The 13,976-nt window shown below is 44.9% G+C and overlaps 1 protein-coding gene across 2 annotated transcripts in view; it reads left to right on the forward strand.

Moving 5' to 3' along the window:
• hipk2 (homeodomain interacting protein kinase 2) overlaps positions 1-13,976 on the forward strand; it is a 67,946-nt gene that overhangs the window by 42,270 nt on the left and 11,700 nt on the right. For both annotated transcript variants that reach the window (XM_046037781.1, XM_046037782.1), the window contains exons 3-7: positions 6,931-7,054; positions 7,718-7,837; positions 9,092-9,178; positions 12,557-12,741; positions 12,874-13,036. In XM_046037781.1, coding sequence (XP_045893737.1) covers positions 6,931-7,054; positions 7,718-7,837; positions 9,092-9,178; positions 12,557-12,741; positions 12,874-13,036 — 679 coding nt within the window. The remainder of the gene's footprint in view (positions 1-6,930; positions 7,055-7,717; positions 7,838-9,091; positions 9,179-12,556; positions 12,742-12,873; positions 13,037-13,976) is intronic.

A 13,976-nucleotide genomic window follows, 5' to 3' on the forward strand; every position in this document is an offset into this window, starting at 1 on the left:
CCAGGCGATGGGGGTTGGGGGCATAGAGGGTACCGCAGGGAGCCGGGGACAGCCCGCTGGTTGCAGGTGGAAATGAGATGTAATACTTATGGGATCAGCCACATGCCGGAGAATAATAATAACCACAGGAAAGAGGCAATTACCAACCAGGAACAATGAAGCGCTGCATAGAGGTCTAAACGAACAACTGAGCTGCTTTCATTGTTTGGATTTTGTAGTTGTTAGCGTTGCTAATGGAAGCTTTTGCAAGCAGAAAAGGAGTAGAAAGATGGAAGGTGGGTGGAAAAGGTACTACACTGCTTCTCCAAGGGGGTGGGGAGATAAAGTCTCCATAGCAGCAAATGTATTGCTAGGCCACTAAAATATGTGTTTGATGTGTTCTATGTTACCTACCTGTAACAATAAATCTGATATGTTATCTATCGATGCTGTGACCACAGTCAATTTGAAAAGCAGCTTGGGTGTACAGACATAGGGTGATGCCATGTGAGAGAATGTGGCATATCCTGTGTACCAATATTGACTGTGCCACACTGCAGTGACATGGCTGCATGTGCCTTATGTGCCACAGTGACAGGAGTGGCTCTCTGCCCACTTAATATTACATCATATACAATGCGTCACAGAGGAGGGAGGAGTTAAATGTGAGATGGCGAGACTGGGAGGGGGAGCGGGGACAACCTTTGAATGTACAAATCTATGTTAGCTCTCAGTTACAGTTCACTCCCTCTGAGGCTGCTGTACTGCACTTCAGGTTGTTTTGAATCGGCACACCCATATTTTACATTAGCCTGCTGTGATGCATTTGAGTTGCTGTAATCTTAGCTTCTGTTGATGTTGAGTTGCCAGTATGTGTCTACAAGTTTCCCTATTTCTTTTTGCATTATCATGACAGTCCCATGCTTTTCAGTGACTCATTGTATGGATGCCGATCCCTCCCTTTGTATGAAACAACCTCTCGCCTTCTTTCCTCCCACAAGCCTTGTTGTAACGCATTGCTAGACGCACAGGAAATGCTAATACTTTAACAGGTAAAACAGTGGCAGCCTCGTCAGCGCTTTCGCCCTGCCTTTTTCTTAGAGCGAGAGAAAGAAAAAGAGAGAGGGAAGCCTGCTTTCAGGACCTTGAACACCAGGAGTGCTGCCACTGCTTAGGGAGTGAGAAAACATTTCTCAAGGACTCTTGAATAACTTTGCCTTGTCCAGATGTCCTCCTCCCCTTTCCACCTGGAACACACAGTTTTTAAATTTGTCATTTACAGTCTCTGCCTACATGTGGATTTACATGTGTGCTGCTATGCCTGGCTTGTGCACTGTGCAGCAATTTCTGATGTGATGAGAGCAGGTGGAGCGGCCGGGGAGGTATAGCGTATGTATGTGTGTGTGTGTGTGTGTGTCTGTCTGTCAGTGTGTCTTGGGTTGGGGCGGTGTCCTGCGAGCCACAGGTGCACACTAGGGGATGTAACTCTGCACATTGATTTCACAGTCAGTGACCACCATGCAATATATCTAGAAAAGTGTTTCTCTATGGTGCATCTTCAAAGAGGCTGTGGAGGAACCTTTGAGGGCATGAATATGTAGATGAATACCCCAGGGGAGGAAGGGAGTCATTCACAGCACCAACCCGAGCCTTTTACATTAGGCAAGGGCAAAGCGTGGGATGGAGAGAGGGGAAGAGGCAAAGAGAAGGAGGAAAAGGAAAGAAGCGAAGGAGATAGAGGGGAGAAAAGTTAATGGCAGGCTCTTTTTTCATGGAGTGCTTTTTCCTGTTAGCACTGGACAGCTATGTCTCTCCCCAACCAGCACTATGTTGTTACAGGGCTCTTACATACCTAGTATAAGATCCACCTCCAGTATCCATGCTACTCTTTACTTATAACTGCCTGCCTATTGAATAAAACATAGTTACAGGAGGGCCAATGGAAAGGAAAGAGATCAAACCATTACCATAAACTGACAGACCCATGTGTGCGTGTGTGTTTGTGTTGTGCATTTATGTGTGTAAATGCTGCAGGGTTCCAGGGATCCATCAGTCTCTCGTCTGGAGCCAAGCTAAGGGAAGGTCAGCCTGATGGATACATCCTGACATGCACACAGCCTGTGATGTCAGCTGTGTGTGTCTGTGCGAATGTGTCTGCGTGTGTGTTTATGCGTGTGTGGGCTGGCAGGCCAGCCAAGCGCAAGTACGGTTCAACAGATCAGAGGGCGGACAGGCAAGCGGGGAGGGAGCACTAACCTGGCCTCGGCGCCCTAGTTTGAGGGGTTTGAAGGGGGTTTTGCTGGCAGAAGGGTTGTAAGGAGGGGGTGGTGAGGAAGGGTGAGGTGTAGGGGTTGGCTGGGCTGGCAGGGGGGGTGGGCGAAGGGGCTGAGGTGCAGGGGTAGGCTGGGGTGACAGAAGAAAGGCCCCATTCATGAGTCGTGCCATCTCTGGCTCTCAAGGGGACTGGGGCTCATCAATGACCAGGCCAGCTGGGAGGATGTCAGCATGCAGACTCCACCCCCCCCACCCCCCCTCACCCCTCTCCTCCCTCCTTCACTCTTTCTTTTCTTTCTTTTGTCAAGGGCCAGTGCTGTCAGAGCCACTAGCCTGAACACTAAGGCCTCTCATGCAGTCAGGTCCCCATTGAAATCCAGAGAAAGTCTCTGGCTAGCCAGTGGTTTGCATACCGTCTGTACTGTATGTCACATCTATGGTCTGCAGCGTGAAGCTCACTACCACCCTCTGAGTGGCACTATGGTAGCCATGCCAACTGGAGATGAGCGAGGTCAGGGTGCAGCTTAAAGGATGATAAATTGGCAGTGTCAGTTGAATGTAGCATGCTCAGACCAGGTGACAAGAATGTAGTTTTTAACCATGCTAGCGTTGTGGCTCTATGGATGGCAACGTGATCCCCTTTTTGGTTTTCCTGTGGTGCCACCATGAGATTCACATTTGTGGCTAAAATTTAAATGTCTCAACAACTATCGGATGGATCGCCAATAGTGCCTTATTATTTGAGCAACATTATACCTGCTAAACATCAGCATGTTAGCCATTTCATTATGACCATGTTAGCCTGCTGAGTTTAACATTTACCTAAAATAACCGCCATGGCCAAGTACAGCCTCACAGAACAACTAGCACAGCTGTAAACAACATTTGTTCAGTCTTTGACCCGCAAAGAGACATTGACAAACAAAACAGTAATTTCCTTCTAGATGTAGAGTAAGATGTTATTCATCTGGTGCCTTTTTTTGATTTTAAGTGCTTTAACTAAGTCTTCAAATACCCCTGAATTCTGCTGACCAAACAGTCAAAAAAAAAGACATGTGACCTGCAATAGAGAACAATGGCGTCAAAAACTGAAATGGTCTGCATGAATTGTCAATCTCTTGTGCTCTACTACTTTAGGGAGGAAAGGGGGACAGGAAAGGAGCATGGTTTGTGAGCTGCGCAGATGTGTGCGCTGTTTATCACTGCCAGTGAAAGCCCTGCATCAGCAGCAGCTGTGGGGCGCATTGCCTGCGATGGCAGCGGCGCATTGGTAGGGGAAGATTTGCATTTGTGGTTTCATATCATGAACAACGATGTTACTCCCTCTCTCTTCCTTCCTTTGTGCTCTCACTCTCTCTCCGTCTTTCTTTCTCTCTCTCTCTCTCTCTCGCTCTCTCTCTCTGTCTTTCGTTGAACGGGAGGAGCTTTCTGTGAGAGGTAGAGGAGCCATGTGAACATGGCTAAGTAGAGCACTGGAGCATAACCCAGGAAGCTTCAGGCTGAAATTGATCCAAGCATAACATCAACACTAATAAATCTCTCCATCACACAAAGCCCATGTTGTCATGGCAAACAGCTATACACACATGCATAGAAACATTGTGCTAAAGATAAAGACCTAGCACTAATAACACTCTAATGACAGTACATTTAAAGTTGACTGTAATGAAAGCCACCTTTTTTATTTTTTTACATCAAATGTAGCACTGGCCATGAGCTCCGCTGTCAGTTTTTGTGAGCTAGTATGGATTACATACATGATGGTGATTGGTGTTGGAAATTATTTAGTTAAGTGTCTTGTTAAAAAAAAGAAAGGGGGGAAAGTTGAAGGTCCTGTGGTCTGCAAGTGTCCGCCAGAGTCACAGTGATCTGAAGGACCATCTGATGAAAGGGTTTCCTGCGGCTTTCATCTCCACAATGCGTTTTGATGGGGAGAATTTCCTTGCAGCTGAGTCAAAAAACAGCCTCATGTTGTGAAAACAGCCTACCCCTTCTGCAGCTTGCAATGGCTATTGGGTTCTCAAAGTCAAATGAAGATTTTGGAGAACTCACACATGAGGGTATATGTTTTGTGTTTTTGTGTAGGAGTGTATGAATCCTATTTAGATAACAAATGCACTGCAGAACTGTTGGGCTGCTACAGTATGTTGGTTTCAGTGTACTGTAAAAAATATTGCAGTTTCTGCACAGACAACATGATAACCACAGAGTTGAAACGGCAAACATTGTTTGAATATATAAATAGAATATAATCCTAACAAACGTCTGTGTATTGTTATGTGTTTGTCAAGGAGTTTTTGTCCTGAAAGTGTTTAAGTGATTTGACTTGAGTTTTTGAATACTTTAAAGTGGCCGAAACTCCAAAGCAATGCTGGATAATAGGATGGTTAAGTGTGTTTAGAGACATTTGCTTATGGATTCCTCAAGTATGATTGAGCACATCTCCAGCTGAAGGTATAAAAGGACACACAACCTAATTGGAAGAAAACTCCTAATAGGTTCAACTTCTAGTGTGTTTGTCTCTCGGTGTACCTGTCCACATGTGTGTGCAGTTGTTATTGCTACCTTTCCATTATGTCCACAGTGAAATTCATTCCAACAGGCTGTTAGAAGAGGATCATGCTAACCAAAGTTCTAGTGGCCATCTCTTCTTTCCCACCTTGAGTAAACCTCACAGTTCCCTCTGCTATCGCCTCCTAGCAGGCTCCTTTATGCCTCTTTGGCAGCCCCTTGATAGACGTCTCGGCTCATTGTGTGTGAAGGTGTTTTTGTATTGGTGTGTAATGGTGCCCTAAGATACTGTTGCTAGAGTGTTGCCTTGGTGTCTGTTCCACTGCTGCCCTCGAGACCCCAATAACCACCTTCTGTGACAGGAGTTCTTCACTGAGCAAAGCACTGCTCCCTCTCATTTGCCTCTCTGCTTCTCTTAAACTCTCTTCCTCGTGTTCCAGTGTTGTTTTTCTTATGCAGTATCTCATCGTCGATCTTTGCCGTGTCTTCTGCCTTTCTATATCAGACAAATCTCAGTATTCGATGAATCGCCTGTGCCCTATTTACTTTTTGCATTTTTGTCATTGAGCAGTGAATAGAGGGCAGGGGGCTACAGTTGGAAATTTGCTTTTAAGTATTTGAGGTATGTTCATTCATTCTCCTCCAAACCCCCCCCAGCTGCCCTCGGGCCGCTCACCCATCGGCCCCTTAAAGGCCTATAAAGTCCTACAGTCCTATGCTGTTTTCCACATTCTCTGTTTCCCTGGTACCTACAGTTCCAGCAGGACCGAGGCCAGCCCCCCTCATTTCTCTCTCTGCGACCGAAACCCTGCCAGAGCCTGCCTAGGCTTAGGGGGGAGCGCTAGCCTAGTTACCATGGTCACGGCAATCAGCATTGTGAACTCTGCTATAAATGAGAAAACTTTCCAAGATCAGCCTTAAGCTCCTGTTATCCATGTGTCGTGCTGTAAACATTTTCTTAATAGTTTGACTAGTTCAGTCTGGATTGAAGGTATAGAAAGGACAAGAGCTCTGCCTGTTTCCATTAATGGAAACCAATTTTTAAATTAATCTAAATTTCACAATTTCACTAATTTCACCAATAAGTAACCCCCCCCCCCCAACCCCCCGTTATGGTGATGACAGCCAGAAAATCTCTTGAAAGTGCTTTGGATTGTTAGAGAGCAGAGTCACCGTGTTCTTGGTTATTTTAAGCCCCATCAGAGACGTGAGCTCACAAGAAGTGTATTAGCCTTTCTGACAGGATATAAAACATGTTGAATGAAAGTTGGGAATGGTTTGGGACTGCAGTGCTGCTCAAATAACTGAAACAATATTTCATCTTTTTATCATATCATAGATATTTATGTCTTCTACCACTGAAATGGTCTCTTTGCGTATCACTGCATGTGTGTGTGTGTGTGTGTGTGTGTGTGTGTGTGTGTGTATGACTGGCAAAAAACAGTGTCCAGTCATACAGCAATGACATTACCAGCTCATTGCATGCTCTACAGAATATTTACATTAGTCTTCTTTTTATGGCATAATTGCTTCCACGTTGTCTTGTGGCTGTGGACTGTGAAACTCTTTAAACATGTCCTTCTACCTCTAAACAGTCCTGATGCTTGACGATCAGAGAAGGTGTTCAGTGATTGGTTCTCATGCATGGTTATCAATCAGTTATCTGTGAGGTGGCACCTTGGAAACTGCCTAAACAAGTTATGTGAATAAGGAAGGAACACCCTAGCTTTCAAACCTTTTTCAAGGCTACATTGAGTGATTGATGTTAAGATATCATAACAGCCTTCAAACATTGAAGATTAATTGTGTCTGTCTGTAAAAGTGTCTGTCTTGGTGTGGAACTGTGAAAAAGTGTGCAAAAACGTGTTCTTCTGCATGTATGTTGTCTAATTAAATCACATTGGCTTTGGGAATGTTGCCGTTTCCAGCTCACGCTTACATATGCACCGCAGATTATTTCCTCTTCTGATATGTGTGTTTTGCAGCTTTGACTCTATATTGAAAATATACTTATGTCACAGTTAGAATAAGTCTCGTTTTTCTGTGTCTTTTCCGGTCACAGCAGAATCCTGTCATAGCACCAGCTCTGCTCAGTATGGTCTCATAGATTTAGTGTACGAGAAAAATGTCTAATTTTAACCATACGTGTGTTTTCTCTGCCCACAGGGCTCCAGAGATAATCCTGGGCCTGCCGTTCTGTGAGGCCATAGACATGTGGTCCCTGGGCTGTGTGATAGCTGAGCTCTTCCTGGGATGGCCCCTTTACCCTGGAGCCTCAGAGTACGATCAGGTAACATATAATGGTTGCTTGGACCTTCAAATTGTCTCCTGACCTCTGAGCAACTCATGATTTTCTGTGTTTGGGTGCTAGCATACCCATGAATCTGAATTCATGAGGACTGTGTGTGTGTGTGTGTGTGTGTGTGTGTGTGTGTGTTCACTCTGAGTGTGTGCTTGTGAGTGTGTTTGGGAGGGGGGGGGGCTTCTCCAATCCCCCTGACAGCCCCTGATGATTCTTGTGCAGCCTTCCTGTTTATCTGAACAGATGCCACAGAGCCACTTGTCCAATTAGCACAGCCCCTGTGCTCCAGAGCAAGACATTGCCGTGTTCCCCTCTCTCTATCAGTCAGATGAGGCTCAGTGGGAAAACCTTGAGCAAGTTGTGCTCCATCACTGAACAAGCTTGACTGATTTTTCACAAAACTTAGCAAAGTGTCTCATTTACAAGTCTCAAATCAATCTTTGATTCTTAAGCTGAGGTCATGTTTGGGTGCTATGAGTATATCAGCCAGATATGTCTGGAGTAGTTTTGTCAGCCTAGATTTTGAAAAGAACATCCATCCTAAAGATTCAGGAAATATTCACTGTGCTCCCCAATTAAATGCAACGTGTGGTTTAATCATGCATGTGATCTGAAAAGTCTCAAATGCATTTTTCATCTTCTGTCTTGCAGATCCGGTACATCTCACAGACGCAGGGTCTGCCTGCAGAGTATCTGTTGAGCGCGGGGACAAAGACCACCAGGTTCTTCAACAGAGACCCCGACTCCACCTATCCTCTCTGGAGACTTAAGGTACAGCTGGAGTGATAGAGATGCATGCACAAAAGCTCACAAAAACTCCAAGCTTGTTATCATCAAGAACGTCCTTCTTGGACCGATAATATTTTTGCCATCAATATCTGTAATGGTATTCCAACTCTAGCTACACTGCGTGAGGCTTTGATGGCCCCGTTTCTGGCTGCAAACAAACTAAGAGGGTAATGAGAGCAAAATGGATCTGTTTGAGAGGATTTGGCAAATGGAAGCCCAGCCTGATGAATCCAGCTCAGAGGGTGTCTGCTCTAAACCCCTCCCACTGTCCCTCCATGTAGGCCACTCAATAAGGAGGTCCTCTCCTTTCTTGCTTACCCTCATTAACTTAAGTTAAACTTTTTGACACACAGTGAATTTACTCCATGGCTTCTTGACTGTATCAAACCGCAAATACTGACCCATCGCTGCAGGGTATATTTTTACCATGTCTGCTCCTGCCTGCGTCTAGGATTCATCAGACCCCAGTGCATTTGTTTCTTATGAAACCAACGTGCCACATGGACAACAACTGATGATGATGACTGGCCTTCAAATGAAGACATATGACATGGACTTATGAGGCCTTTTTAAAAATACATTGTTGTCAGTTTAAACAAGGAGGGCTCTGAGTTCCTGAAGATAAGAGCTGACAGCAGCATTGTGGGAAAGACACAGAGACAGATTGTTAGCTTGCACTTGACACCGATGCTATAACTCCTCATGATTTTCTAGTGTCTTCAGTATGTGGAAAATCAAACATCAAGGCATCCTGACCACTTTTTTTCCCCCACTCTGTAGAGCGATTGCTCAGCTTTAATCTGGCCTTGCCATGTGTTTCCATGTAACAGCAAGTGTGTTGCTTTGCTGACTGTAATTAAAAAATGTCACATGTTCAGTCAGGAGGTTTCTATAGTCAACGCAGATTAATTTTGTGTAAATTTGCATCCTTTCAAAAAGAATTATCACATGTGAATACTTGTCTGTGCATTTTCAGATCAGCGCGCGTGTAGTGCAGTTTCCATTCTGTACATTGTCTCAGTGATATAGTGTGTGACTCCACATGCAGTCTCCCCCATTTTCCCTGACTGTTAGATGAGTGTTTGTGTACTACCCCAGGGTTGCTCAGAGGGCAAGCTGAGTCCTGCTGCACATCAACAACAAGAGGCCTGTAATGTGCCAAAATGTAAATAGCGCGTTTCCAGAGGGGAAGTGTGATGGGATTTGAGAGGAACATCTGCTTCTTGTCTCCCACAGACTCCAGAGGACCACGAGGGTGAAACAGGGATCAAGTCCAAGGAGGCTCGCAAATACATCTTCAACTGCTTGGATGATATGGCGCAGGTATGCTGTTTCAGTATCACAATGAAAGACTGTTCCCTTCCCACGAATGGGTCTACTCAGGCTCCTGGGCCATCACATAGATAGAATTATCTATCAAAAATTTGAAATCCTTTAAAATATTTATCCTGCCAAGGCCTGATCTCCAGATGTGATGTACCTCTGCTGCTATATATAATTTTACAGAGTGAAATGAAAGCAGCTGCTCACTGAAACCCCTCCTCAACTCTGCCTCTGCTCTTCATTTTGCTAAACCGCTATGTAATAAGTTACAGACAAACATTTGAGCTGATCATGTGGTGAGGCTGGTTAACGTGTTTTATATGTACAGCTTGCTTTCTTATTTAAGCTGGACTGAGTGTTGTGGCTATGTCTACACTTTGCACATCTATGGTATGTGTAAGCATGTAGAGGGCAAGGGTGCAAAATTTTGCACTCTCTCCCCCTCTTTCTCACTTACTAACACAGACATACATGCACACACAAACACATTCCTTAAGGTCCCCACCAGTTTTTCAGACCAGCTCAGTGGGACCCGCATCATATTGTGTCTGCATGACTCAGCTGGTGATCCCCTCTCCCGCTACAGCCCTGCATGCATGTCACCTGTGGGAATCTGTTTGTTTAGAAGATCTTACATAACCCCAGGAAGTGACTTATATAGCAGAGTTATATATGGACAAGCACTGCCACTGAACAAGGCTACAGCTACTGTCACTTTCCTTTATGCCTCAGAGTGAATTCTTCTCTCCGTGGTGGGAAAGTTCACATGTAGCCATCACATTTTGATAGGACGTGCCTGACACTGAGATGATAGTGAGTGTTGTTTTGTTCAATCTCGCTTGGCCAAATACTGGTTTTGCTGACAGATATGGCAACGGTGATGGAAAATTGCAATGTTTTTCCCAGGGCCCTTCAAATCTCTGACAGCACTCTCTTGTCATCATGCACCCCGATCCTGCCTCTGATAATGACTAGCCAAGAGATAAGAGTTAAGCAGGTGAATTATTTCTTTTGGAATATGGCTATCTTGGTACACAACCAGCAGCTGCCTCTGGAGACTGTCCATGTGGCTACACAACACATGTAACCATCACTTTTGTAACTAAAGTGATGGAGACAATTACGGTTGTCCAGTAGCGCCCAGGGCCGCTGTCAGGCCTGTCTGGAATAACATGTTGTCGGCTGGGACAAGATAGTATCGCTGCCTGGGCTTGTTGAATTTACAGTTACCGCACACGCGCGCGCTCGCACACACGCACACACACTACAGCACAGAGTTTAATGAAACCAACCTGCACTGGTATGATATCCCCTGGGTCATCTCTGTCTCCTACGCTTCAAGCTCTGTGTCCCGTCTTCCTCTCTGTTGCAGCCAGACTCAGCTTACTACAAAAACACAGCAGAGATACAGCAGAGCTGCACAAGCTTAATGTGGGAGAAAACTGCCTATTTCGCCCCATCTCACTATCCCGAACATATAAACAAGTCAGCATTGTGGACATCTGTGTCTGCGTGTATAATGGATGATATAGCTTAAGGCCCTGAAAGACAGAGGGGCTGGGTGCCAGGGAGAGATAATGAACCTCCTTTAAGTCATGAGAAATGTGGGGAGGCTTTAGTCACAAGTATATCTAATTTGAGTAAATCAGAGAGCAACTTACAGCAAATGCAGGCCGCCGCTTGAGACCTGATGTAGATGGAAGCGAGGCCTGCTCAAAAATGGATTCACTTTGATCTGCAATCCTTCAATATCTCTGTTGATAGCAGTGAAGGCATAGCAGGAAGGGCAGCATGGTCTTCACCTTATCTTTCTTTTATAACATGCACTTACAAATACACTTTTTCCTTTCTCAAGCTACTCTTCCCACTGAGAAATAAAGTTTATGGATAAATCTGCACATGTTGCAGTGCTGTGCAGAAGGCAGGCCTGCTTCCTACAAGCCTAGCTCCACATCTCCCGAGGCGTAGTTCGATCTGTCTCACTGCTCGACATCTGCCATGCCTGCCCTTACTCCAGAGTGGCACGTCAGTGCTCCTCATGGCACAGATGTGGCTTCATAAACAGCCGTTGACATGCAAGTCACGCAAGGCTGACCATATTAGTTGAAGGCCCTTGTTATGTTTTTAGATTTTCATTCAAGATTAGAAAATGTCACATGTTGCCTTTTGTTGTTATTGAAAGACAATGAAGCATGGAAACATATTTTCTATCTAGTACATTCACATATCTTAATTTTATGGATGAAAGGAAAATTCTTCATATCCAGTCTGATTATTGTAGCACACCTCAGCCAACTCCCACCTGCTATGCATGTGCAACCAAACTGTGTACATTTCCCAAAGTCATCTCCTCCACTAGCAGAGGACGATGTGATTATTTCTCACCTCATTCTGCAGATTATTCCTTTATCACAGCAAGCGGAGATGGCAAGCAGAGAGGAATGGTTACAGAGCCTGAATAACCTGCATAGAGAAAGAGAATTGAATCAGATTTGCGGTGTTGACTGGCAGCACATCTGATAGCCCCTGGAGCAGGCCTACAGATAAGCGCTGCGTCTTTATTAAAAACAGGCCTGCTACCTCTGCATGGCAGTCACAATAAACAAGGCTGCCTGTCTATTGCCACTGTCCCTGTCTCTGTCCTCGCACTGCATGACAATCTCCTTGTTCCCTTAAATCCAGACTAGCAATATCATGACCTTGTTCCACCTCCCTCATTCCTCACCCCACATGACAACCCTAAAAGTAAACCCAGTCCCCAGAAATAGTCCCCTGCCTAACAAACTAGTTCCTGCTAGTTATGTAGGTTTTCATTAGAGCAAGAATCTGCAGAAATCTACTTTGCCCAGTATTTATTCACAACCTAAGCCACAATGTTTAATAGAGATGAAGCAACACAAATTCCAAGGAAGCTTCCCAGAATTGCCTCAGAACATATTTAGGTTAAGTTGTCTTGTGTCAGCTTTTTCAGAGGCGCTCACAAAATGGTGTCCTTTGTGGAAGGATTTTTTTAAACAACTTTCTAATGGCAATATTTATTGGGTTCGTGTTGTTTTTTGTTTGTTTTCACATCTCAGGAATAGATAAAAATCTCACTGAAGGCGCCAGAAGATATTTCAAGTGGTGCTATAAATACCAGTGCAAATGTTTATAATGTCACTAAGGTGCAAGGTTATCACTGGGCTCTGTGACACACACACATTGATACCCTAAGTGATGAGGCCTTGTGAGTATTAATATGCCTCTGTGTGGGAATAAGCTGTGGGAGAGATTTTCCTCTGTCGTCTGCAGAAACGCTTGAGACCTTAAATACTCTATCAGCCACTGAAGAAGTATTTGAAGTGTTAAGATGCTTGTGTGTTTGTGTCATGCTTCCAGGTGAACATGACATCAGATCTGGAGGGGAGCGACATGCTCGCAGAGAAGGCTGATAGGAGGGAGTTCATCGACTTGTTAACCAAGATGCTGACCATTGACGCAGACAAGCGGATCACTCCTATCGAAACACTGAACCACCCCTTTGTGACTATGTCACATCTCCTCGATTTCCCCCACAGCACACAGTATGAGCTAAACAGGCCCTGTTGTTCTTTAAATAATCATCATTTTGAACAGTGAGATAACATCTGACCCTGTCATGACATGCATACTCATACTCATTCCTGCTCTGTCTCCCTCACTCTCTGTCTGTGCAGCGTGAAGTCGTGCTTCCAAAACATGGAGATCTGTAAGCGTCGTGTCAACATGTACGACACAGTCAACCAGAGCAAGACACCCTTTATTACCCATGTGGCCCCCAGCACCTCCACCAACCTCACCATGACCTTCAACAACCAGCTGAACACTGTGCACAGCCAGGTAAGCCTGAAAAAAATAAACACCCTCACTCAGTAGGCTGTTAGGTAACCACTGATAGAGAACATTTATGCTGTCTGATGCATGCATGTCAATTATTTTAGCTATGGTTTACTGCATTTCCACAGGAGGTTCCATTAACATTATGATTGAAGGTATGACATGAGAAATGCAGCCAGAAGTAAATAAAACAACAAATAAATAAAACTGTGTCCTCTAAAGTTAAGGATGTCTGTCAAAGTTTAGAATATGTATGACCTGCATATGTACTTTTTTATATTGTATATGTATATGTATACGTAAATGTATATGTATCACAATGGATACAGCCAAGCTTAAACCCTCAGGCCAATATAACAATATGACAGACGCATCTTGCTAACATACCCAGTCAAATGTTGTCTTAACCAAATAAATTTGTAACACCCAATTATCAGTAGTTGAACGGCTTAGCAGGCTGTGAGCGGCTGTTTGTCTCTTTGTTCTAGTTTTTTCCTGAGCATTCTTCCTGTCTCTCTGCACTTTTCCACGCTTACTGGCCTGCCTTTCTGCCTTGGTGCATGTATATCTGTCTGCCTGCATTTCTGTCCGTGCCCCAGGTCCTGTGGGATTGTCACAAAGTGCTGATTACACACATGACAAGCCCCACTTCCTGCTTGCCTTGCATTCTGGGGCTTTCAGGCCTTAAGAATCCCTTTACCAGGCTTCCTCTCTTTTTCCCTCCTCTCACTCCTGTCCTCCTCTGTCTTCTCGTCTGTCCTCCCATTTCCCTGGGTTGAGCCTGTGGTGCTTTACTGCTTCGTTCCCGTACGGTCTGTGAATCGAAACTGCTGACTTTTGGCTTATTCCGGAATCACCGAGCGTCGGGTTGCAAGGTTTCCCAGATTGTGCTTAGTTACAACTCCTGCTACCCCCCCCCCCCCCCCTCCTCCACAGAGTTCTT

This window comes from Micropterus dolomieu, linkage group LG22 (genome assembly GCF_021292245.1).
Source record: "Micropterus dolomieu isolate WLL.071019.BEF.003 ecotype Adirondacks linkage group LG22, ASM2129224v1, whole genome shotgun sequence".
In the NCBI taxonomy this organism is placed as follows: domain Eukaryota; kingdom Metazoa; phylum Chordata; class Actinopteri; order Centrarchiformes; family Centrarchidae; genus Micropterus; species Micropterus dolomieu.